The 25,015-nt window shown below is 49.8% G+C and overlaps 1 protein-coding gene across 2 annotated transcripts; it reads left to right on the top strand.

Annotated features, from left to right (window-relative positions):
- Positions 1-763: 763 nt before the first annotated feature.
- LOC149865243 (GTPase IMAP family member 9-like) lies at positions 764-24,288 on the top strand. Of its 2 annotated transcripts, XM_090048122.1 has the most exons (8): positions 764-2,764; positions 3,130-3,256; positions 12,623-12,839; positions 13,680-14,195; positions 14,276-15,107; positions 17,963-18,001; positions 18,398-18,437; positions 20,781-24,288. In XM_090048122.1, exons 6-8 carry the CDS (start codon positions 17,981-17,983, stop codon positions 21,662-21,664), a joined length of 945 nt encoding a protein of 314 aa, XP_089904248.1. In that variant the 5' UTR covers positions 764-2,764; positions 3,130-3,256; positions 12,623-12,839; positions 13,680-14,195; positions 14,276-15,107; positions 17,963-17,980; the 3' UTR covers positions 21,665-24,288. The 2 variants fall into 2 exon arrangements, with proteins under 2 accessions (XP_089904248.1, XP_089904247.1); XM_090048121.1 differs by lacking the exons at positions 764-2,764; positions 3,130-3,256; positions 12,623-12,839; positions 13,680-14,195; positions 14,276-15,107 and having other exon boundaries at positions 16,682-18,001.
- Positions 24,289-25,015: the final 727 nt, after the last annotated feature.

Below are 25,015 nucleotides of genomic sequence, written 5' to 3'. Positions count from 1 at the left end.
CTTCTTCGCGAAACTGGCCAATTGTGGAATTGGGTCCACTACAATCTGCTGGCTGGGAAATTGGCTCTGTTCTTGGACCCAGAGACTGGTGGTTGACAAAAGTCAATTGTTGTGGTGCCCTGTGACCAGTGGGGTCCCCCAAGGCTCTGTCCTTGGACCCATATTGTTTAACATCTTCATTAACGATGTGGACATTGGAGTCAGAAGCGGCTGTCCAAGTTTGCCAATGGCACCAAACTTTGGTGCAAAGCATCCACGCCAGAAGACAGGAGGGAGATACAGGCTGACCTGGACAAGCTCAGCAAATGGGCAGACGAGAACCTGATGGTGTTTAACACCGATAAATGCAAGGTTCTCCACCTTGGGAGGAAAAACCTGCAGCTTCCTTATAGTCTCGGCAGTGCTACGTTGGATAGCACTACAGAAGAAAGAGACTTGGGGGTCATCATTGACCACAAGATGAACATGAGCCTGCAATGCGATGCTGCGGCTAGTAAAGCGACCAAAACGCTGGCGTGCATCCATAGATGCTTCTCGAGCAAATCCCGGGAGGTCATTCTCCCCTTGTACTCGGCCTTGGTGAGGCCGCAGCTGGAGTACTGCGCCCAGTTTTGGGCTCCACAATTCAAAAAGGATGTGGAGAAGCTTGAGAGAGTCCAGAGGAGAGCCACGCGCATGATCAGAGGTCAGGAAAACAGATCTTACGATGACAGGCTGAGAGCCACGGGACTCTTTAGCCTGGAAAAGCGCAGGCTCAGGGGTGATCTGATGGCCACCTATAAGTTTCTCAGGGGTGACCACCAGGATCTGGGGGAACGTCTGTTCACCAGAGCGCCCCATGGGATGACGAGGTCGAACGGTCACAAACTCCTGCAAGACCGTTTCAGGCTGGACATAAGGGAGAATTTCTTTACCGTCCAAGCCCCCAAGGTGTGGAGCAGTCTGCCAGCGGAGGTGGTTCAAGCACCTACATTGAACACCTTCAAGAGCAAATTGGATGCTTATCTTGCTGGGATCCTATGACCCCAGCTGACTTCCTGCCCCTTTGGGCAGGGGGCTGGACTCGATGATCTTCTGAGGTCCCTTCCAGCCCTAACATCTATGAAATCTATGACGTAGGGTTTGTGGGAGGGGCTTGCCACATACCCACCTGCCTGCCTCCTACATGGTGCACAGCCTCTGCTGCTAGTGGCAGCAGGCAGCAGCAGGCCCTCGGGGCATTCATGGCCCATTTGAAGAGCCCCCAGTGGCACCACCTGAGTCCCAGGGGCTACATGTGGCATCCGGAGGCAGCCCAGCTTGCTAGCATGCACCTTCAAACAGGATCAGGCCAGCTCCTTGTGCCAACTAGGCCTCTTGCCACCGCAGGCAGGAGCCACGAGCCATGGGGACGGGCAGGCTCCATGGTTGCCCCTGATTTTGTTTCCCCCCATTGGGAAGTTGCTCTGACAGGCCGGAGCTCTGTGCCTGCAGAGAGCTGTTGGCAAACAGGGAAACATGCAGTTTCCCCTTTAAAATGGAAAATCCTCGTTTTCCCAAGGGAAAAAGAAAACCCACATCCCTGCTCCCCAGCAGACCTGCACTTCTGCTGCAGCCCCCAGCTGCTCCTGACTCTGCTGTTAGTGGGAGTGGGTCATGGCTGCCTCCACACCTGGCATAAGGAGCCTGCTTGGTCCTGCATCGCACACCCTGGTGCCCAGTGGCTCTGGAGTCAACCCAGGACAGAGCCGGTCCCGGCAGACCCTAGCCACTTATTTGAGGACAGGCTCCAGGAGTGCGTTTGGTACCACTTTTTCCTGGCATGTTTTCTTGGGACACCAGGATCCCCAGGAGGATCCGGGCTGCTGTTCTCCTCTTTGGACTGCTGTGAGATGCTGCAATAAACACGTGTGCACTGGTGTGGACACAGCCCGGGAAACCAAATCAGGCTTCACCCCCTGATAAAAGTGATGTCACAGCTACAGATCACCCGCTGGCCATGCTACCACCCCCTGGCCCAGCTGCACCAGCCCCACCCTGTCCCACTTCCCCAACTCCCCGCCCACCTCTCTGGTGCTACCTGTATACCACCGCCCACGCCCCGCCCACTTTATCTGCATATGGCTGCACCCGCTCCTGTGACTTACTACTCCTCTCCCTGCCACCTCCCCTGGTCCTAGTGCCGCTTGCACCTGCCTCGCACAACTGCTGCTGTGGCCCAGATCGGGTCCCACGTCGGAGCCCGCAGGCCGCTGTCCTGGGTACGAGCCGTCCCGGTGCCTGCCCACGGAGCTTGCTCGACAGGCTGCGCGCGGGGGCTGTCCCGGGTGCTGTATTGAACCGTACTGTTTGAAGCCTCCTGTTGCCTGGGCGTGGGGAGCGGAGGTGGGGGTGTGACTGTCATGGTTCAAGGGCACGTTTACATCGTTAATGTGCATTAATGTGCTGTAATTACGTGCATTAAACATAGTACTTGTACTAAATGCTCTACTGACGCACGTCTTTTACTTGATGCTAATGCACAGGAGGCTAATTCTACCGTGCATCAACACGGCTTTTGTTGCGACACTGCAGTGCGCAGTAGAATCAGTCTGCTGCCCTCTGAGTGTCTCGTGTAGATGCAGCCAAAGAGATGCAGATGAGCTGTGAGTGGCGGTACTGTGCTGGGAGGAGTTCATAGTCCCAGTAGACATTATTGGTTGAAAGTTTGTGACCTGGGGGCTGCACAGCTACAGGAAGACCTGTATGGAAAAATACCCAAGGAGCTACAGCTGCAGGCACCGAGGTAATGATACCTTTTTTTCCAGTGAAGGAAAATATGTGTAATGACTAAAATAAATATTGCTAGAAAGTGTCCTGTCCATGCAATAATGAGCCATATTCCTTACATGTTCTCCACATCACCCTCACTCCTCACGCTCTACTCTCTTCACAAAAAGTTGTGAGGGAAAGATTAGGAAGGAAAAATATTTTACTTCTTACTTTTTGATGCTTTCCTTCACTTTTTAATTCATGCATTAAACATTTAGATACAAGTTCTTTGAGGTACAAACTCTATTTTCATTCTGGGAAGGTCACTTGAGAGCTGTATATATAATGAGTGATACAGCAGGAGCCTAACAGAGATTGTACTGTTGATTCTTTTTTTAGATGCTAAACCTCTTTATACTCCTGGTGTGAACCTGAATTGTGGTTGGTGTTGGGGTCCCTTGAAGAAAAGTCACTTTGGTACGCGAAGATGGAAGCAGTATTCCCGGGTGCAGGGAGCTGTGAGCAGGTTCGTTTCCCCTCTTAAAGCTGTGTTGATATTCTGTCAGCACAGCCCAAAAGCTGATGTGGCAGTTAACAATTTGACCATTTTGGGAGCTGCTGACTTCAGGGAGATAGACAGACATATGTTTAGCATGAAGAACAGGAACACCTGCCAAAAGAGTTACGTGGGAAAGTTGCTCTAGCTCTCTGGCTTACTGGGCTTGCCCGCAGTAATGCCATCTCTGTCTTGAATGATGCGTCTCTATATGTTGCAGTGACACTTGATGTACTGGTTAGTTGCCAGAAAAATATGAGGGCTTTCAAACTGCTGCACAGCTTCACAGAGCAAAGGTTAAATTACATGCTTATAGATTTATCAGAGGAATCACATTTGAATGAGAACTATTTTTGCTATTAGGTTAAATTGATGCAATGGGAAAGTGTTGAAAGAGTAGAGCAGAGTCAGTTAATGTCAGATAACACTGAGGGAAAAATAATATAGAGTTCCTCATTCAGTAAAACTAATTTCTATTTTAGAAAATGCTTAATAGGAATTCTTTCCATGATAGTTTCATCGTTTCATAGTTTCTAGAGTCGGAAGGGACCTGAATAGATCACCTAGTCCAACCCCCTGCCATGGCAGGAAAGAGTACTGGGGTCAAACGACCCCAGCAAGATGTTCATCGAACCTCCTCTTAAACACCCCCAGGGCAGGAGCCTGCACCACTTCTCTTGGAAGCTGGTTCCAGACCCTAGCCGCCCTGACCGTGAAGTAGTGCCTCCCGATGTCTAACCTAAACCTGCCCTCTGCCAGCTTGTGTCTTATCAGAGCCCCACAGAAGGGTAAGGAGGCCCACCAGGCAGAATTTATCTGACTCAGTTGGGTAAGCTTTATATACAACTTGTGTGTAAAATTCATCATTGGAACAACTTGCTTGGTGAGTGGAATTGCACCTGAGATGAGTGCAGTTTCCTGTGGTTAGAAATAGGCTTGTGAGATCCATTTTTGTAGCTTACCTTGTGGAATATATTAGGAGTACAGTAGGATGTGTGAGTTACCCAGGCATATATTGTAATGTATGTGTTGCATAATGTAATGCACTGTGTGCATTGGAAATGTGATATAAGTGTGCAACAGAAGGGGAACAACCCTGTGGAGTCCTGCTCTTTTCCTCCCCTGGCATTAAGCTGGAGGATCCACAGGAAAAGGATTCCCGATAGATGTAGAGTCTCCATACCAAAGCTTTACTACTACAAGAAAGGGTTGGTTCAGAAAGGCAGGAGAGGAGGAGAGGAAGATTAATCAGCGGTGCCTGTTTTAATGCAGAATTTTGCAGACAAGTGGAGCAATTACCTACAAAAGGATGGCCATTACAAGTCAAAGACTTTTCTGGCCTCTTCCTGCCTCAACATTGAGGTGGGCACTGACTAGCTCATCTGATGCATATCTACCAATTGCTCAGAGCCATTCCTTCCTGCTAGCCAAGACGCGTGGCCAGCAGGATTAAGAAGAGTGGTTATCTTATTCCTTAAGGGTCAGGTGGGGTTTATTTTTTCATCCTCCGAGCTGGGTCATTGAGATACCTTTCATTGTGAAGAGAGTATCTTATTAAAACAAGGCTAGATTCAGGGTTAGATCTATTGCACCCCTTTAAACAATTTCAGTTGAGACACATGTACTCATTTCCCAGATGTCCCTTTCTCAATCTGAACCACGGTCAGGCTCAGTCGGTTAATGACAGTGAATGGCCCAACCCATGTGGACTCCGGGCATGGATGACTGGTGCCTCCTGTGTCAGTGGGGGAGGCACTTGCCCCCCACACTAGACAGCCAGAGACCACGGGGGCAGAGGGGTCCTCTGCAACCAATTCCACTGGCTGGGGAGAGGATTACCCCCGCGGTCTATCCTGCTGACCCACAACTGGCAGTGGCACATTATTGGCATGATAGATTGTCCAATTTCCCATAGCCTGGGAAGCTGTTCGAGCTGCTTGTCCATCTGCAGCTGAGCTTGTTCATGCTAATGCACAGGAGGCTAATTCTACCGTGCATCAACACGGCTTTGTTGATTTGCAGCTCCTGCTTCTTTCACTGATATGGGAGCTCTTTCATCCACCCAGTGATCTCTGTGGGTTGTAGGGTGTCCAAATCGTCTGGGTATGGAATAAGCCTGGTAGGTATTAGAGCCATTTGTTTGCCAAATCGACTCTGTTAGGGCTGGAAGCTATTGCCCAAATGGTTCCCAATCTGGAGAGCAGCTAAGATCAAAGGAAGTTTAAAATCCCAGTCTGAACTCGTTTGATTTATCACCTTCCTTAATGACTCCTTAATCATCCTGTTCATCCTGTGGTAGTGGATTTGGTCGAGCTGCTGGCCTGCTTGACTAGGAAAACAGACAGAGACCAGAAGTGCCGATACGGCTTATTTCAGTTACGTGTTCTGAGATAAGGGATCCTGCATGCCTTGTCTGGTCTTGATATATTACCCTGTGTGCCAGCGTGTGTGGAGTACCTCCTCTAGCCTCATGTTTCCAGCCTGCCACGACTTGGATCTCAAAGAAATTAAATTGGGAGGAAGTGATTATTACCAAAGAAAGTATCCACCGGAAGTACCACGCTGAAATAACTTGGTTTTCTCCTTTCTGCTTTTATTCAGTGGTTTGCTGGTTTTACAGGGAATTCCCCTCCTAGAGGAGAGGGGAATCACAGTCCTAAGGGTTAACCCTGGGTCTCCGCTGGGTCACCCTCTGCATTCGGCAGAGGATCTCTGGCCCTTTACTTGAGACAGCAAGTGAAGTAGTGTGCTTACTTGCTTGTAGCGGCGGTGCAGAATCAGTGTCCACAGGGTCCCTTCTGCGTCCCCTGCCCTGCAAAGGGAGTCTCCGGGCTTCTCGGTTGTGCCTGAGTCCTAGCCCGCTCCCCCGTAATTGACAGAGAATAAAAAGAAAAAAAAAGGAAAGTTTCCTTTTGTTCTATTAAGCCGCTAATTGACTAATTAGTGGCTTGTTACAACCGCCACTTGTTTCCTTTTGTTGTGTGGCTTCAGTGAGCAGGTTCTCTGGCTCTCCCACAGTTGGGGCTTGCTTTCTCAGCCCTTAGTGTCCTTTTTCCTTGAGTTCCTGAAGTCACCCAGACTCTTCAGGGATCTGGGCTGGGTCTTCTCTCCCGCTGCCCCTCTGGCTCAGCGGAGCGTCACCGACTCTTAATGTCGAACGTGGCCCCAGCCCACGGCCCGGCTCCGCTTCTCCCCACACTCACCGTCGCTCCGGTGGACTCAAGGTAAGATCAGATGAGATCTGGATCCTGAGATCCCTCTAATCCGGTGCCAGGGTCCCTCTCGCAGCTCCTCTCTCTCTCTTTCTTCTGTGGCGCCCGAAGGCACCTTTCCTCATCTTCCTCTCCTTTTTATCCTCCGGGGTTTAGCTGCCATTGGCACCTGAGAGCTGGGGCCTGCGCTCCTCATGGTGTCATTATTTCCAGCTGCCCCCTTTTCCTTAACAGCAGGGTCTCAAGGAGAACCCTGTTACACTGTGCATGGATGTTTTCTTTAAGTAAACTGTCTGCATGTCTGTGTGTGATTTACCATTGTTTTGTTTCTCCAAGTCATATTTTTTTCTCTTTCTCTGTCTTAAGTATAAATACACTTGTAAACTTATAGAGTTCGAGGATTCCTTTGTAACAGACAAATGGGCGATCCCCCTTGCTGTAGGGAATCCTCCCTGTGATCACAGTATAGCCTTAAATAAAGAAAAGCTGGCTCTGTCCGTTCTGATTCAACCACAACGCGAAGTTAGATTTCTTCCACAATTTGGTTCTGTGACTCGGATCGAGATGCCCGGAGTGATCAGCTGGGACACAGACATCTATTCACTGAAGCCCTGGCGCCAAACCAAGGTAAGAGACCTTTTAAAATCTCTACTGGGGCTTTTCTGTGTCTTCCTGATTCACTGCTTGAGGCTCACCCTATCCGAAATTTTTTCTGCCAGAACTGTCAGACCCTCTGTGTAAGTAGTAACTGTGAGCAGGAAGAGTTAAGGTTAAGGACTCTGTGTTGCTGTTGTCAATGAAAGTATTTCCCTGTGTGAATTAAGTTCTGTAAAGAACTATGAGATCTCTCTGAGGCCAGGAGTGGAAACCTTGTGCAGCCGCCCCGAAGACACCAGATTTGTTCTGTGTGCTCTTCGAAAGCAAGGGTGCAAGATGGAAACTCTTAGAGTGTGAGTGTTTTCCATGATAAGCGTTGACCAAGGCTGAGACTAAAGAGATGCTCTTGAACTTCATGCTTCAACGCAGAAATCCTCTTATGTGAATTGGGAGTATGAATTGAAAAATATGAGCCACTGACCAGGTCTGAGACTAAGGTTGGGTTCAGCCACCCCAAGGCTGTCCGGAAGGGCAGTTTTGAATGCAAGGGGGCCCAGCTGGACCCTCGTGACCCAGTGGACAGTTTTACCCTTTCCCCATCCTCATAAATGAGCCGTGTCTAACCCTGCATTATGTCCCTCTGTTTCTGTGGTCCCAGCATGCTAATGAAGTAGGACAAATCCATACTGCCCAGACTGTAAAAATTAGATAAAACCCAGCTAAGCCTTTACCCAAAGTTGCTCAATACCCTTTACGTCCAGAAGCTGAAGAAGGGGTACGCCCTGTTATTATTGCCCTTTTAAAGCAACATATCATTGTCCTGACTAAAAGCCCTTGTAATATGCTATTCTTCCTGTAAAAAAACCTGGAAAGAGTAACTAATGCTTTGTACAAGACCTCCGTGCAGTAAATTCTGCAGTTTTACCTACTTTTCCTGTTTACCATCCAGCTACTATTTTGTCCTATATTCCTCCTAATGGTCGTTATTTTACTGTTGTTGACTTGTGTTCTGCATTTTTCTCTATTCCTATACACCCTGATAGCCAGTTTCTCTTTGCAATTACCTATCAAGGATGTCAGTATACTTGGACGCGATTGCCCCAGGGCTATACTGAATCCCCTTCTCTTTTTTCTCAAATTCTGAAGAAAGATCTAGATGACATTATATTTAAAGAAAATGCTGTGCTTGTGCGATATGTTGATGATTTGCTCTTGTACAGTACAGTACAGGAGCCCCAACAGTGCTTTTCGGAGACCAGGGCTGAGGTCGCAATTCTATTAAATGGGAAGGCGCCGCTCCTGCCGTGCCCAGCTCTCCCATCCTAATAAGCAGCTCAACTAGAGGTTTTCCGTTCCATTTCTCTTTGTGTTCTCCATGCTGCATTAAAAATTTCCACACTACTGTCTGAATCTTGCTTTCCCCCTCTCTTTCCTTTGCTACCCTTGGTACATGCTGGGGCGATGATTTGGATCCCCAACCCTCCTGTCAGCTTTGGGGCATGCACTTTCATTAGACTAGGTAACCATATAATTTGGTGTGTCATCGGGCTTTTCTTTCAACTGGGTGGTTGCAATTGCCGCCCCACCCCCCCCCACTTGATGTCCGGCAGTGTGGAGAGGCAGTTAGGAAGGCCAACCACACCTTGGCATGCATCCACAGATGTGTCTCGAGCAGGTCCAAGGAGGAGATCCTCCCCCTCTATACGGCACTGGTCAGGCCGCAGCTGGAGTACTGCATCCAGTTCTGGGCGCTGCACTTCAGGAGGGATGTGGACAACATGGAGAGGGTCCAGAGGAGGCCACTCGTATGATCAGGGGACAGCAGGGCAGGCCCTACGAGGAGAGGCTGCGGGACCTGAACCTGTTCAGCCTCCAAAAGAGAAGGCTGAGGGGGGATCTTATGGCCTGTTATAAAGTAGTCGGGGGACCAGCAGGCACTGGGGCACCGCCAGGAGTGACCAGGAATAACGGTCACAAGCTGGCAGAGGGTAGGTTTAGGTTAGATATCAGGAGCCGCGACTTCACGGTCAGGGCGGTTGGGTCTGGAACCAACTTCCAAGAGAAGTGGTGCAGGCTCCTGTCCTGGGGGTGTTTAAGAGGAGGTTAGATGCATACCTTGCTGGGGTCGTTTGACCCCAGTACTCTTTCCTGCCATGGCAGGGGTCAGACTAGATGATCTGCTCAGGTCCCTTCCGACCCTAGAAACTATGAAACTATAAATGCTCTGCGTCCTGAGTCCGGGCTAGGACTTCTCCCATTGCACAATTCTGGGTGTCTCGGAGAGGCCCCATTAGTCCAATTATGGACTGGGGCATGTCCTCCTGCACCTCCTTCCAAAACCCAGGAGGGTAATCTATATTTCTTATGTCAAGTGTCTGGTTGCTCGCCCTGTCTAGGGGCAGCACCGCCCCTGACAGCAGTCCCAACATGACACACTGGCTCACATAGTTCCTAACAGGTTCCCCAGGTGTCTGGGGGCTCGCTCCACACTGTCCTTTAAATGTCTTTCTCCCCAGATCCTTTGAGCACTGATGGTCAAACTGAAGTGTGTGAAGTGGTGGTGGAGGAGAGTCAGACAATACCTTCTAGAAGTGAAATGATGATAATTGGTAAATTGAAGAGATGGTGCTGCAAGGATGAGGAGGGCTTGTTTGAACCAAACCGCAATAAAGAATTGGGGCTCCTGATGGGAACCACAATGGGTAAGAGCCACCAGGGCAAACTCCCAGTACGGGTTGCCAATATGTCAGCAGAACCTCAGATCGCATATCAAGGTACTGTAATTGGGACATTTGAAACTGGTGTGGCTGCTCTGCCAGAGGATCCCGGGATGGAGAGTTCAGTAGCTATATGAGCAACGAGTGCAGACAAGAACCAGCACCCTGAGAGCTAGGTGAGAACCCCCAGCTGTAGCAACCCCTGTAGAATCAGGCACAGTCACCACAGCCAACAAGGGGTTTACTTGCTTTTATATAGAGCATCTTAGGGATTAGCATGTAGCTGCAGCAAACAGCTGTGTGGGATCATGGTTGTGTCCTGCTTAGTGAAGAAACAAAGATGTAAAACCTGCAGCAACAATGGCTCATCTCTAATATGACACCTTGCTGTCAGTTAAATGGGTTGCAGATCATTCCTGCACAAAAAAATCCAGGTTCTCCCAAACTTTCAGGACCCAGCCTGACAGAAGAAAGTGAACTGTATTTAATCTGTTGTAGGACAAGGCATTGAATGCTTATTGAAAACATTTCCTTTATTTAGGAAAATGACAAATTGGATTTTGGGAAACAGAAAAATGGTTCTAACAACTCACATTAATGTGAGTGAAACCTTGATGATTATGTAAAATTGAAAATGTTACAGTGTTTCAGTACAGATTCAGTCAAAACCCAAATGCAAATGGGGGACATCTGGCTAGAGGGCAGCTGGATGGAAAAGGACCTGGGACGCCTGGTAGATCACAGATGCCATGTGAGTCTGCAGTGTGATGCAGCTGCACAAGAGGCAAATGCAGTTTTGGGATGCATCAATAAATGCATTAGGTGCAAGACACAGGAGCTGAATGGATAGATAGTGCCTCTCTACTGGACTCTGCTCAGGCCTCATCTGGATACTGTGTGCAGGTCCAACTCCTTATTTTAAAAAGAAGGTGGAGAAATTAGGGTCCAGACGTGGGCAACAAAGATGGTCAAGGTGTTGGAAGGCAAGTCACATGAGGAGAGTCTGTCTGAAGGAACTGGGCAGGTTCAGCTTGCATAAAATGCACTTCAGAGGGGCCATGAGAGCAGTCTTCCTCTTTAGGGCAGCGCTTCAAGTATTTGGAAAGCACCTTTTCTTCCTTGCCACACAGAGGAGGACATGGACCAGTGGCTTGAAGTTTCAATGAAGAAGGTTTAGATTGGAAATCCAGAAACCCATTTTCACTGTTAGAGCAGGGAGGCTGTGGAATAAACCCCCAGCGAAAGTGTGGACTCTCCATCACTGGGGGTGTTTAAGAAGAGGTTGAGCAGCTACTGGTTAGGGACTGTTTAGGGGTAGCAATGCCTGTGCTTGTCTGTGGGGATTTCCCAGGCTTCTGGGTATGCTGGTTGCCTTGTCTGGGAAAGGGAAGGAGAGGCAAGGGAAAAGATCAGGTCAGAGGTAATTGCCAGGTGTGAGCCATTTCACAAAATTTAAAAAAGATGGAATGGAAAAAACTAGGTGAGAGGTCTTGCTAAGGTCACTTTTAGTACATTTAGTGGTTAGATAAGGTGAATTTTGGATGAGTTATAACTCATATAGTGGATAAGATTAGGCATATGAATATTAATTAGAGGAGCACCTATTAGGAACACTTTTATTTCTTTTTACTTTATCTAATATGCTTTGTGATGGTAGTAAAACACTCGAACAGGGTCCCCAGAGAGGTTGTGGACTCTCCATCTTTGGAGATTTTGAAGACCCGGGTAGACCAAGCCTTGGCTGGGATGATGTAGTTGGGGCTGGTCCTGCTTTGAGCAGAGGGTTGGACTAGATGTGACCTCCTGAGGCCCCTTCTGGCCCTCAATTTCTGTGATTCTGAGTTTACCCAAGCCACACAGTATCAAAATCCGGGGTCATTTCAGAATCTTTCCTCATCAACTTTGAACTACGGTTTTTGCTGACTAGCCCATCTGCAGGTGAGCGACAAGAAAAAGAGTGCTTTGAAACCTGCATCTGAAGCTTAGGTAAGAGGGTCCTTTCCCTAACGGGCTGGCTACTTGTTACAAGCTTTCTAAGATTTTAGGACTTGGACATTTTAACATTGAATTGTTTTCCAATACTGATAAGATGGTTAGGCCTTGAGATAAACGTGCATTTCATAAATGTTTGTTGTTGCTCAACATGTGTCATTTGTGCTTAGTCATTTATATCTTGTCACTTTTTTGTCACTGAACTTGCTATTACACATGCAGGTGTTCGTATGCTGTGAGCATTTAATTCTGGTGGGGCTGGCTCTGCAAACCTGTCTTGATCCTCATATTCCACCGGAGGGGCAGCATCCCCACCCCTTGGGACTGAAGCTTTAGGAAAACTCTGGGGACAAATGGAGATTTCCACTGTTCACTTTTCCCAGGCCAGTTTCTTAACACCACAAGCTTCACTTTCTTCTAGAGCAGTGGTCTCCAAACTTTTTTGATCGCGCACCCCATCAGTAAAAAATTTTTGAGCACGCACCTCCAATATATATATATATATATTTATATAAATATAAATATAAATAGAAGTTCTAATATTTTCTTCCCGCACCGCAATGGATCATCTTGCGCGCACCCCACTTTGGAGACCACTGCTCTAGAGCAGTGGGCAGCCCCTGTGCTCTGACCTTGGTGTCCATAACAGATAAGGAAACTCAGATTATCTTTTGCATCACCTTATGAGTCTTTCTCATGCATTTCTGTGTGCACTTGCATCTGTTGGTGACTTTCTTGTTGTTTTAATCGCCTCGTGCAGGATGTGGTAGAACTGGTGGAGCCTCTCCCTTCTGCAGCGGTGCGTGTTTTCTTTTCAGATCGCTTCCCAGAAATGATGGTCTCTCTTGTCTTGGCTGTTTGGTTCAGGAGCTGGTGTCAAGAGCTGCTGTATTGTTTGCCCTGGGCCTGATCCTGCCCTCCATTTCCCTGGGGCCTGAGGTTTCTGCCAGGCGAGTGTCTGGGCGTCTTAGGAAAGAGGCATGAAGCAGGACTCACAGTAGAAGAGGTTTATTAAGGCGGAGACCGCAGTCAGGGGTATTTTCTCTTTCTTTTGAATTTTCCCCACTCTTTTCCCGCTTCCTTTGTTTCCGGCATTCTCTCACTGCCTTTGTGTTTAGTTCTATCTCTATTTATTTGCTGAACTGTTGACATTAAAATCTGCTGCTTCTTTTACATGGGGGGGGAGGGGAGGGGCCTGGATCTGAGGAAATCAGGGGCCATTTGACCCCCACCTGGCCCGACTAACTTTGCCCCCAAAGTGGCAGGCCAATTTCCTGTGCAGTTGAAGGACGCATTTCCATGCCAAAGCACTGTTTAGTTTCAGCTTTCATCCCACCTGTTCTGTTACTGGGGGAAACCACCCCTGGTTCAAGAACAAGGAAACTCTACGGGCCTCACCAACGGGAGTCCAGTGTGGACAGGTTTGGCGCACATTACGAACAAGGATATGTACAGGAAACAGTGGGTGTACACAGAATCACAGAAACAGTGGGTTTTCGAGGACCTTGGGGGATCACATCTGGTCCAACCCCCTGCTCAAGGCAGGATCATCCTCATCCAAGCCGTCCCAGAAAACTGTTTGTCCAACCTGCTCTTAAACACTTCAAAGGATGGGGATTTGACCATGTCTCTGGCTGCAAGCCTCATAGTGAAGAAATGCTTCTTAATGTCTCAACTAAATTTCCCTTGTTGCCATTTAACACCCGTGTTCCCTGCTCTGACCCCTGTAGCCAGAGACTTGTCTACAGCCATCCACTTTAAAAATGCTCTTCAGTATTTGTAGACTGTTATCGTATCCCTCCTCAGTCCTCTCTTGTTCAGACTAAAGAATCCCAGTTCTTCCAAACTTCCTCCAAACTTTCCTTGTATCTCAAGTTTTGCAGGCCTCTAATGGTGTTTGTCACCCTCTGCTGGATCCTGATTGGTCCCTGTCTTTGTGGGGCTTAAAACTGGACACAGGACGCCAGGTGAGGCCTCACCAGTGCTGAACCGAGTGGAAGAATCACGTCTCTTGATGTGCAAGCGACTCTCCAGTTGTGCCCTTGGGCTTGTAGATACCTATCAAGATAGATGCACCCTAAGGATGTTTTACGTATTAGCCACTATATCTAGCATTGCTTCTTCAAATCAGGCATGTCAAACTCATCCATCCCTGCAGGCCAGATGGGTGGCATGGGGCTGGTTGGCAGGCAGGATCATGCCCAGGGACTTTCGCCACATGCTGCATTTGACCTACAGGCCATATGTTTGAAACCCCATCTTTAAATGTTGCTGTAGGAGCTCGGGTATGCTAAGCCCTAGTCATGCTAAACCGCAGTGAAACCGAGGCACGGCCAAGGGGTGTGGGAATAGCAGACTTCACTAACTGATGAATGACCTGATCGAAGGAAAGTGAGTAAAAATGCTGGCTGAAGGAAAATAGGGGCAGAAAGCCTCCATGTCTGAGCTACTTGAGAAGAAAGACCTTGCAGGTGAAGAAGAGATAGCAGGAAGTGAGCTGGACCCGGCAGGGAAGGAGCTGGAGAGGCCTGACCTTGGCTAGAGCTGCCCGCACATCTCCAGAGAGGGAGATGAGGACTGGGACTGTCAGCTGCAGATACAGGTGCTGCCAGCCCCACTCTTTCACAGCCCCAGCAGGAAGCGTGGGCTGCATGTCTTGTGTTGCTAACCACCGGCTCTGGGCAATTCGCCTGAGCTGGGCTGGTGGCTCTGCAGCCTGCTTGTGTCGTGTGTGCAGAAATGAGAAGCCTGGCTGAGGGTTCACCACCAAACACGAACTGGAGCTGTTCTTCCTGCATCGCACCTGAGGTCCAGGAGGCTGGTTGCAAGCAGCAGCCTCTGGGAACACATTGACCCCAGCAGCCTGGACACCGGCATGTCTACAAGCACCCCGGGACCAAGAGCAGGCGGAGGCCAGCCGGGAGCACTCCCTGCTACACGCCATCTCAGAGCGACACGCACCTTTCAGGCGGGTTGCCTTTCAGTGTTGATTCCGGTTTAGTAAAGTTTAGTAAAGTTGCTGGGCAGGAAGCTGGGCGGGGTGGGGAGGAAGAGGTGGGGAAGAGGGGGCAGGGCGCTTCTCCCTCTTCGGGTCTAGTCTACTCTCCCCACCACGCTGCAGCCACAGATGTAACGGGATGGTGCGAGTGAAACATCAAGATGCCACCGCAGCAGCTGCCGCTGGCCCTGTCCTAACAGGCATCACTGCTGATGCTCCAGGCTTGGACCCCCCTCAAGCTGGGTGACGATCCTCTCTCGTGACATTGCCGCTTGTCAGGACTGATCTGTCCGCAAGTAACGGTGGTAAGTAATGGTGTTCTTGAAAGTTGTTTGCTGCTCGTTCTCCTTGCCTTTGGGCACCCCGCTCCCTCCACCACACACACACACGCACACAGGCACATACACACACGGAGTGAGGACAGGTTTGTCTGTTTTTCCCACGGGGTGTCTGCATTGGGTCCTGAGTGGCTTCAAGACACTTTCCCAACAGTCACCTGGGTGGACTCGTCCCCATTCTCCTCACCTGCCAGCACGCCCAGGGGACAGCGCTGGCGTTGGAGGGACACACAAATCTGTTCTCCGAGCTGGGTTATGAGCACGGAGGAGGTGCAATGGCGTGCATGCATGTCTGTTTGTGTGTGTGTGTCTGTGTGTGTGTGTGTCTGCTTGTGCATGAGTGCATGTGAGAGTTTGTACATGTGTAAAAGATTTTACAGGGCAATTTAAACTACTCCATTGACTTGAAGGTCCCTCTGAAAGGACTTCCTTACAACTCATTTGAAATTGCTAAAAGCAGGAAACAAGATCTTGGATTTGAAGATAGATGGAAAAAATAGGAACTCTCCTGTTTCCCTTTTTTCTCTTCCTCTTGGCTCTCCCCTGTGAGTGAAAACTGAATGAAACAGTCTGTGTCTCACTGCAAATTCCTCTCCTGGCCACACGCTTCACTTTTCTCTCTTTCTCCTTGGTGGACAAAAAAACCCCCCTTTGCACTCAGCTTTTGGTCCATGGAGCCTGGGAGCTTCAGAGCTGTTTGGGGGGCACATCACGAGCTGGGTCTTCACTCACGCAGCAGCCGGGCACTGAGAGGAGCAGTGATGGCAGCACTGTGGGGGGGAGCCAGGGAAGCAGGGGCTGTGGCGATGGGGGCACGGGGCAGATTGGAAACAGCCCGTGCTTAAAGTGAAGTTTTGTATCTTGAGGCTTGTAGCATGGAGCAGCATTTTATTACTTATGGAAACTTATGCAGTTGTTTGTGGCGATAGGCAACAGTTTTGCTTGTACCCTTGCAAGGGTCTGGTGGCTGGCCTGCTCCTGCTCCACCACCTGCTGACCACATCCCGGGTCTGGTGGGATACCACACAGCCAGGTCACTCTGTGTGTCCAAGACGACTTCCTCTATGTCACTCTAGGCTCCATTCAAATGTCCCCTGCTGCAAAACGTTGCCCCCTCCCTGCTCTAGATCAAAAACCTTATTTCGAGAGACACAAATATCTCTGCCTTGTAGCCAAGAAACAATTTCCTGCATAGTCAGTTGTCACGTTGACAGTTTCTGCTGCTCAAATGTTGATCACTGTTCATGCTCGAGTTCGAAGCAGACACACCTTGCGGCTAAAACCCTTCCCTGACCTGCCCTGACCCCTTCCTTGTTCCCCCCCAACCTCCCTTAAACCCACCTCCCAGAACCAGCTCTGCCTGGGGACCTGGCTGGCATGCACTCTACAGGCTGTTTGCATGGGGTTGCCCCCCTGGGGTGGGAAGGTCACACCCGGGGGGAAGGCGGGGAGTTGGTTTGGTGGCAGAAATCAACTTCTGCTGCAATGCACAGCTGCTGGCAAAGCCCCAGTGTACACGACCAGAGTCGGGGGGGGGGGGGGGGGGGGGGCACCTGCTTCATCTGTGCAGACGTCCAGCTCTCCTGCACTCTCGGTGAGGGCCAGGATGTGGCTCCTGCACCCCTGCCTGGGCACACGGCTCTCCCACTCCAGCATTAACGGGGCGAGTTGATGCTGCTCCTGTGACTTAAACAACCCAGCGGTTGCAGGTTAGAGGCCCTTGTCCCCCCGTTGACGTTTGGGATCAGGAAGGAGTTTTATCCTGTGGTCACAACGTCATGGACGGGTGGGGTGAGAGGTTGCTTTCCTTGCTACAGGGAAGCATGGTCCTCCTCCTGAGCAAAGTGACTAGCTGGGCGGATGAAGGGAATACTGTGGACACTGCATATCTGAACTTCAGCAGGGTTTTGGCAAAGGCTTGCATGAACTTCTCTTAAACAAACTGGAGAAACTTGGGCTAGACAAAGCAGCTGTACGGTGGATCGACAACGGGCTCACCAGCCACAGTCAGAGAGTGATGATCAGTGGATCCGTGCTGGAATGGTTGGAGGTTTTCCCGGGTCTGTCCCGTTCAATGTATTTATTAATGATTGGGATCATTGACACTAAAAAGAAGGATCTTGGAGGCTTGGTGGATCATACACTTAATATGAAATGGTCAGGTGATAGAGCTGCACAAAGGGCAAATGCGGTTTTGGGCTGCATCGACAGGAGCAGTAGGGGTGTCAGACTTACGCCGTATTTGGGGCTAGGAAGGAATTTTACCCCATGGCCAGGCTGGTACAGACTGGAAGGGTTTTGCCTTCCTCTGTAGTGTGGGACCTGGCCTCCTTCCTTGGGTCTCTTACATGCCTTTTAACACTTGCAGCAGCAGTGCACTATCAGCCCTCATCCCCCTACATGACCTGGGGCAGGATTGGGGGCTCTTCTTGTTGTCTTTGGGCAATGGGCCTTGCAGCTGTGCAGCAGGTTCATTGCGCAGTTTTGGGAATAGGTTAGACAAGGACTTGTCTGGGATAGTTTGGATAGGGAGGATCCCCACTGTACTAAATGTGCCCGCCAGAGAGCACGGCCAGCCTGAAGTTTCTCTGATTCTGTACTGTGCAAACTTTCCAGTAACCTTTTCCCAGTAAGCTCTCCCCAGCCCTGAATCCCCGTCTCTTTCTTGAACATCATCTTTGAGACAGCCAGAGCGGCAAACATCTGCATTTGCAAACAGCTTCTCCCCTCGGGGGGTTTCTTCCCTCTGCAACTCCCTCTCCTTCTGTGGAGTTATGGAAAGTTTTTCAAGAACATCCCATGTCTTTGCTTTTGTTTTTCAGGTGGCGGCTGATTTTATCATGGGAGCAAAGTCCAGCTCGGTGAGTATCGTGGCAGGGCTCGTATGGCAGATTCCAGCAAACAGGGGCAGTCTGGAGCGGTGTCTGCAGGGCGAGGAGGGGTGTCCTGTGGCTGCCTCCCCTTGCTCTGGTCAGTGGTTCCCAGCTTGGAGGGCTTCTTGTGGGCAGAGGAGCCTGCTCCAGCCCACTTTCATCTCCTTTGGGATCCTGCTACGCTGCCCTGAGTTTTGATCTATTGGCCTCTGACCTCAGCAAGTCTTGAACCCTGAGGTTGACTCTTCTCACATGTGATAAAGGCCTCCAAAAGGAAGCCAGAGTGGGGACTGGGAACTCATGATAATTCGCTGCTGTGTCACGTGTTGTTCATCTCTGTTCTGTAGCTTTGTATTAATCTGTTTTTTTAAATAACCTTTTCAGCAAAAGAAAACTGAGGAAAAAGCAAAAGACAGAAATAGAGGTAAGGGCATGGCCTATGTGCTGCTTGTGTCCTGGGTCCAGGGGCTCTCTTGCCTTAGCATTATAGACCGGAAGGACCAAAAGGGACCTGCAAAATCACCAAGTCCAGTCCCCTGCCATGGTCAGGAACTTACTGGGCTCAGACAAGTCAACAAGGTGCTTGTTCGGCCGCATCTTGAACACCTCCAAGGATGGCGACTGCAGCACCTCTGCTGGGAGTGTGTTCCAGAACCTGGTGGCCCTTACGGAGAATAGTTTTTTCCTTATGTCCATCCTGACTTTATCCTTTATTACCTTACGCCCATTGGTCCTTCCCTTCCCTTGAGGTGCTTTCCTGAAGAGTTGCTCCTCTAGATCTTGATGCTCATCCCTGATGCACTCGTAGGAGGCTACGAGTCACCTCAGTCTTCTCTTGCTCAGAGTGAACAGCCCAGTTCTCAGAGTCTCTCCTCAAAGGGCCTATCCTCCAGGCCCCTAGTCATATGGGTAGCCCTTCTATGTACCCTCTCGAGCTTACCCACATGCTTCCTGAAGTGTGGTGCCCAGAACTGGACACAATACTTCAGCTGTGGTCTCACCAAGACCTCCTGAGGCTAAAAAGGAAAGCCTACAAAGGAAGGAGGATGGGATTCACCTCCAAGGAGAATTATTATGCACTAGTCCGGTCCTGCAGGGAGCAAGCTAGGAAAGCCAAGGCTGCAAGTGAAGTCCAACTAGCTTCGAGCATCAAGGACAATCAGAAGTCCTTTTTCAGATATGTGGGGAGCCAGAGGAAAAGCAAGGGCAACATTGGACCCCTGCCGAACCTGATGATAGGCAGACGGGTCATAGTTGCATCCTACCCATGAACGTTCAATCCCAGCCAAAGGCTTGTGTGTGGTCCTGGGCTCTGCATTTTAATCCGGAGGTAATAAAACTGGCAAAAATCCAGAGATGAGTGAGAAAGGTGGCGAAGAAGCTGAAAAACAGCCATGCAAGGAGAGGTGGAGGGAAGTGAGTAAAGTTTAGATTGGTCAAAAGGAAATCAAGGGCCAGCCAGAGTATTGGTTTGAAATATTTGAAGGGTGGACACAGAAAAGAGGGAGAACCAAAAGCCTCTTGCCAAAAAAGGGCGGGGCAGACAGCAGTGGGTCTAAGTGCAGCCCAGCAAATCTGGGTCAAATCCCAGGGAAGTGTTTCCTACTTGGAGTAGCCACAGGGCAATGGAATAAGGTGCCAAGAAAGTTATGGAATCTCATTCATGGAGGTTTCCAAGAAGGGGCTGGATGAGCATCTATCTGAGGAGCAGGAAGCCTGCATTTACCGGGGATGGCGGGAAATGCAGTAGGTGGTCTGCCAGGTCCCTTCCAGTCTTATGTTTTGAGACAGCGAGGGAGCCCAATCCCCAGCCAGCCATGGCCCTTTCTATTACTCCCATATTGCTGCTCTGATACCAGCTGAGCACTGCCCTGCCCGCTCCAGCCCAGCTGCCCCAGCTGCGCGTGGGTGAGCACTCAGCGGGGAGCCAAGGCCGCTGGCTGCCAGTGCTCACCACTCCCAGTGCTGCTCAGCCCCACAAAGCCCGGTGTCTGCAAGCCAATGAGCCAAGTCCTCACAGCACCTCAGGATATGGAAACAGGACCCCCAGGAGCAGCCTCTGCTACTTCACTGCCTTTGTAGTGACCCTGTTGTTAGAAATATTATTAAAAATGCATTATCAATAGCTGTTAGCTCCCATCAATAGTGTTGTCCTCTGAATAAGCACGGCTGCCAGCCCTCCTTGTCTCCTTAATGAGAGAGGGAAGGGGGGGGGTTGAAAACTGAAGGGAAAACTCCAAGAGCTCTTTGTACTAAGGTATCACTCTCTCTTTGTTCTGCAAATTTACTATCTCTTTGTTACGCTAAATCACACTTTCTTTCATGACTCCCACATTTCTTAGGCTAAGATAAGAATAATTGCAATCTTAGCCTTCAAGTTGAACCCTGAATAACCTTGAGTCCCTTCTGGGCAAGCGCAATAACCTAATACATATTAAGCCTATCCGCCCCGCATACTTAAGTAGTTAATTATAATACACATGGGATGCATGATCTGACGTATTCACATGTATGTTTGTATGAACCGGAAATGAGTTGTAAGAGTTCCTGCTTCTGTACACGTGCCAGAAGAGAGGGGATAAAAGCCTGCTAATGATTGTGCCCGCGGGCAGAGTGTTTGATCTTTTGTCTCTCTCTCTGACCCTATTTGCAAATATATACCTTTTGTATTGCTAATGGAGTGTGTCTGTGACTGAGAGTTTTTTTCGCCTCCCGAGAAACGAACCATAGCAGATTTCTGCAACACTGTGACCCTTTCTCTCCACAGGCCCAGGCCCCAACAGCCGCCGCCCTGGGAAATCTGAGCTGAGGATTGTTCTTGTTGGGAAAACTGGATGTGGGAAAAGTGCAACAGGCAACATCCTCCTGAATAAGAAACATTTCTCATCTAAAATCTCAGCCCGGTCTGTAACAAAACGATGTGCTAAGAAGCAGAGAGACTGGAATGACCGGAGCCTCATGGTAGTTGATACTCCTGGTTTGTTTGACACAAAAAATCCTTTACAGGAAACCATGCAAGAGATCGGGCGCTGTGTGGTTGTCTCCTCCCCCGGGCCCCACGCCATCCTTCTGGTCATGCGGTTGGGGCGTATCACTGACGAAGAGAAGGCAACAGTTGATCAAATACAAGACATTTTTGGGGAGAAGGCTATTCACTATATTATCTTCTTGTTCACCAGAAAAGATGATTTAGAGGATGAGACTTTAGAGGGGTATTTAAAAAAATTAGAAGACAAAGATCTTGAGGAGCTGATGGCCAAGTGTGGAAACCGATGTTGTGCTTTCAACAACAAAGCAACAGGACAGGAGCGGGAGGAGCAGGTCTCAGAGCTGATGGGAATAATTGATCGGATGGTGCAGGAGAACGGAGGCTCACATTACACGAATGATATGTACATATATGCTCAGAGGAAACTTGAAGAAAAAATGGAAGAGCTCAGGAGAGCTGAAAAGGTGGAAAAAGTAAACCAAGAAAAAAGATCTCAGTCTGACCAGGAAAGTAATACTGAAGAAACAGAAGAAATCAAGGAGGGCCACCAGGAATCTGTGTGTGACCTCAGGGAAGAAGCTGAGAAGGATGTTGCCCTAATACAAGAGATATTAAAACAATTTGCAAACACATTTTCAAGAATCAAAAGCTGGTTTAAGTGATGTTGGGCAAGTAATTGTAATTTCTCCTTGCCTCATTGCTGTGCCTCTTTTTCAATAGCTTTGAATGGGTTTCAGTTCCCTGTAAACTTTTTAGGTTCTTTAGGTTTTCCACACAGTAGGTTATATTTTACCACCATTTCAGTCATCCTCCTACATCCCGTCTGAAGTGGCAGGAAAATTAGGCTAATGTATTGGATTCATTTTGATAGTTACTGGCTGTAAAAACCAATCTTACTCGAGAGCCATTTACAGAAACTAGGATCTATTCCCAAAAACACTCTTCATTTTCAAGGGTTTGAACAGCTTAGGGAGACTGAGGCTCCCAGCTGTGTACAGGCTTTGCATCTGACTACTCTACTTTATGTGTTACGTGGTTGGCCACCCACCCTGATCTGGGCCTAAACTGTTGTTTCTGCTTCTGCAAAATATGCTACAAAACAGAAAATGATGAAAGATTCACTGCAAGGACTTTCAGAACCCTGATTATTCATCTGAAAATGTATGAGGACTTTGGATTTGCATATACTTTGCATATTTTATTTGGCACTTCCATTCATGTTAGTAGTTGTAACTGAATGCTTTAAAAATATTCAACCATTTCAGACTGTTGTACTCAGAAAATTACCATGCTTACTTCTAGACAGAGTGTACCTATAATGGTCATGCAGTTTTGCCATCGTTGCCTGTTTAGCTTCTCGTTACCTCCACCATGCTATGATCCTTTCTGTGAATTATGGACGATATCGACTTGGCTTTACTGCAGCAGTCAGCATTATGGTGACCTTTAGAACACAATGAACTCAGATGTCATTGATCGCAGAACAGTGTTTGACTCATCTCAAGTTTGTTGTCTGCTTTCACTGAAAAGCCAGGGGAGGGCTCCTGCCTCTCACCACAGTCCTGGACACTGCTGCAGAAGAGCACACGGGGCTGAGAAGTCCTTTAGGGGTGGCGGATGGAGGGTTCCCCTTGTAGAGACAACGTATGTGGTGTTTGTGGCAGAAAGCCACCTTGGTTTCTCCCTAAAAATCTCTGCCCTGTGACACTGTGATCAAATCTCTGTGCTGTGAGCATTTGAATAGGTCGGGCTCAGCAGAGAAGACCACACCCTTACCCTGTCTTTAGGTAACCGGAGCTGGCTGCAGTCCTGAGGGAGGGGGAACCTGCTCCCTCTGCCCACGGGACTGGCAGCAGGTACCTGGGTGGGGGGCATCTACCTGGGGGGCTGGAGTCTGCCCGGCAACTAGTGATGTATTTCAAACTGGTAGGCTGACAGCCAGCTGGGGCTGACCTCCACTGGGCCCGGTGAATGAGGTCACAGGGGCTATATAAGTTAGGACGGGCTTGGAGGCGGTCTCTCTCGGCTCGCCCTCTCTCTCTTGGGCCGTGAGGTGAAGCAGCAGCCATGCGGGGGACACAGAGGAGCACGACCATCTAAAGTTGGCTCTCTCCCCCAAACTCACGAGCCTGGCAGGGGAAGCAGCGTGACCACGTAGGCGAGCTCCCCAGGGGAAGCAGTGTGAACTCCTAGACGAGCTCTCTCCCGTCGGGAGGGTACTATGAGCTGTGAAGTGGTGTGACTGCTGACTTGCTGGAGGCATGGAGGTGGTGGAGCAGGACGAAGAGGCTGGGTTGTTGGAGGCGGCGGCGCGGAAGCAAGCCTTGATTCTTGAAGAGTATGGATCAGCAAGTGTTTCATCTAAGATGCTGTTGGCTTCGACAATGAAGAGCGTTTCTGGTGAGCGTCCTGGCGGCATGGCATCGGAGGTGGTTGGGGACTGGTCCACGGTGGGCCGCAGAGGCAAGGTGGTGTCGTCGGAGAGGAAGAGTGGGAATGTTGCTGGGCAGGAAGATTCTAGAGAGGGGGCGGTCCCGCTGCCGGAAGGGAGGCGGAGCTCTGCAGAGAGCAGTAAAGCTGCCCGGAAGGGCCCGGAACCTTCCTATTGTTTGTGGGAAGAAGGAGACCCCCGAAGAACGCTGAAGCTGCGGGTGAAGGCCACTTTGACTCCAGAAGGGGTCAAAGGAGAAACAACTATGTTGAGAGCAGACTTTATGACCAGGGTGCTTTTTGAAGAGTTGCGTGTGAACCCTAAAGATTTAAGTTGCGTGGTGGCTTTTGATAACTTCCGCCACTGGAATATCACCTTTTGGAGGCGAGAGGCGTACGCTGCCTTCTGGGCCCGCTACGCGGAAGTAGCAGACAAGGAGGACTTACGGGGTCTGCATTTTGAAGCAGGCCAGAAGGCACGGGAGAGAGTTTTATATTTTAAAATGTATACAGATGACCTAGAGCATGCAGATGTCAGAAGGTGGCTGGAGGGGCGGGTCGAAAAGATCCTCGATATTCAGCGGGTCCTGGATCAGTGGCAAATCTGGACCGGGGCATGGAGAGCCAGAGTCCTCCTGGACGAAGACCCTAGACACCCCGGCGGGGTGAGACACCTGCCCTCTGTCGTGTCCATAGGGCCCTACCGTGGATACGTGACTTATCATGGCCAGCCGAAACTGTGTAGCAGGTGCGGCTTGGCGGGGCACCTGGCTGCCTTCTGTAGCCTGACAGTTTGCTACAGGTGTGGCGGCAGGGGGCACCGGGCGCAGGCCTGTCAAGAGGAACTGAAATGTGCCGTTTGTGGAGGTGAGGGACACTTGCAGCGCCAGTGCCCCCTGTCCTACACGAACAAAGCCCGAGAGTCACACGCAGTAAAGGAGAGGGATAGGAGAGGGATAAAGAAAAGCCAGAGGAGGAGGAGTCCACCAACCTAGATGTAGACACCTTCCTAGTGGAGGAAACACCGGAAGCGGAGCAGAGGCACGACGTGATCGAGGCGGCTGACCAGCTTTTGGAGTCGGGAGGAGAGGAACACATGGAGGAGGAGCAGAGCGAGGCAGCAGGAGAAGGGGCACACGAATCGGATTCGGCAACCATGGACTTGGACCTGTCTGGGGAGAAGGGGAAAGAACCCTCCCCTGTAAAAAGAAAGAAGAAGCGGAGGGTTAAACCTATGAAAAAGAGACTAGAGGAGGAAGGGGGAACGGTACGGGGGACAGAAGGGACTGCACAGAAAGGAGACAAGGGGAAGAGCGGGAAACTGCTGGTGGAGGGACGAGAGGTTGAGGAGTCTGGGAGGGCGGATGTTTGTGGCTACCTCAGCCCGACTGCTATCGAACATCTGGCTAGGGCCACGGGGATGCGGAAAGTGGGGGAAGACAGCTCAGATCCCAGTAGCGGATCGGATGTTTAACGAGGTAGGCCTTGCCTGAAAAATAGCCATAATGGCGTTGACTATAGCATCCTTAAATGTAAGAAGTGTATATGGGAGGCAGAGATGGGAGTCAATGTATAGCACCTTA

The sequence above is a fragment of the Crocodylus siamensis genome, chromosome 5, assembly GCF_052110815.1.
Source record: "Crocodylus siamensis isolate JL-2025a chromosome 5, ASM5211081v1, whole genome shotgun sequence".
NCBI classification, from domain to species: domain Eukaryota; kingdom Metazoa; phylum Chordata; order Crocodylia; family Crocodylidae; genus Crocodylus; species Crocodylus siamensis.
This window is presented reverse-complemented; position numbering and strand designations above follow the sequence as displayed.

What these genes read in the sequence shown, in the direction of transcription:
- LOC149865243 (XM_090048121.1), top strand. Translation starts at nt 17,915, where the DNA reads ATGGAAAGTTTTTCAAGAACATCCCATGTCTTTGCTTTTGTTTTTCAG. An exon ending in TGGGAGCAAAGTCCAGCTCG is followed by an intron (nt 18,002 to 18,397) that starts GTGAGTATCGTG and finishes TAACCTTTTCAG; the next exon opens with CAAAAGAAAACTGAGGAAAA. An exon ending in AGCAAAAGACAGAAATAGAG is followed by an intron (nt 18,438 to 20,780) that starts GTAAGGGCATGG and finishes TTCTCTCCACAG; the next exon opens with GCCCAGGCCCCAACAGCCGC.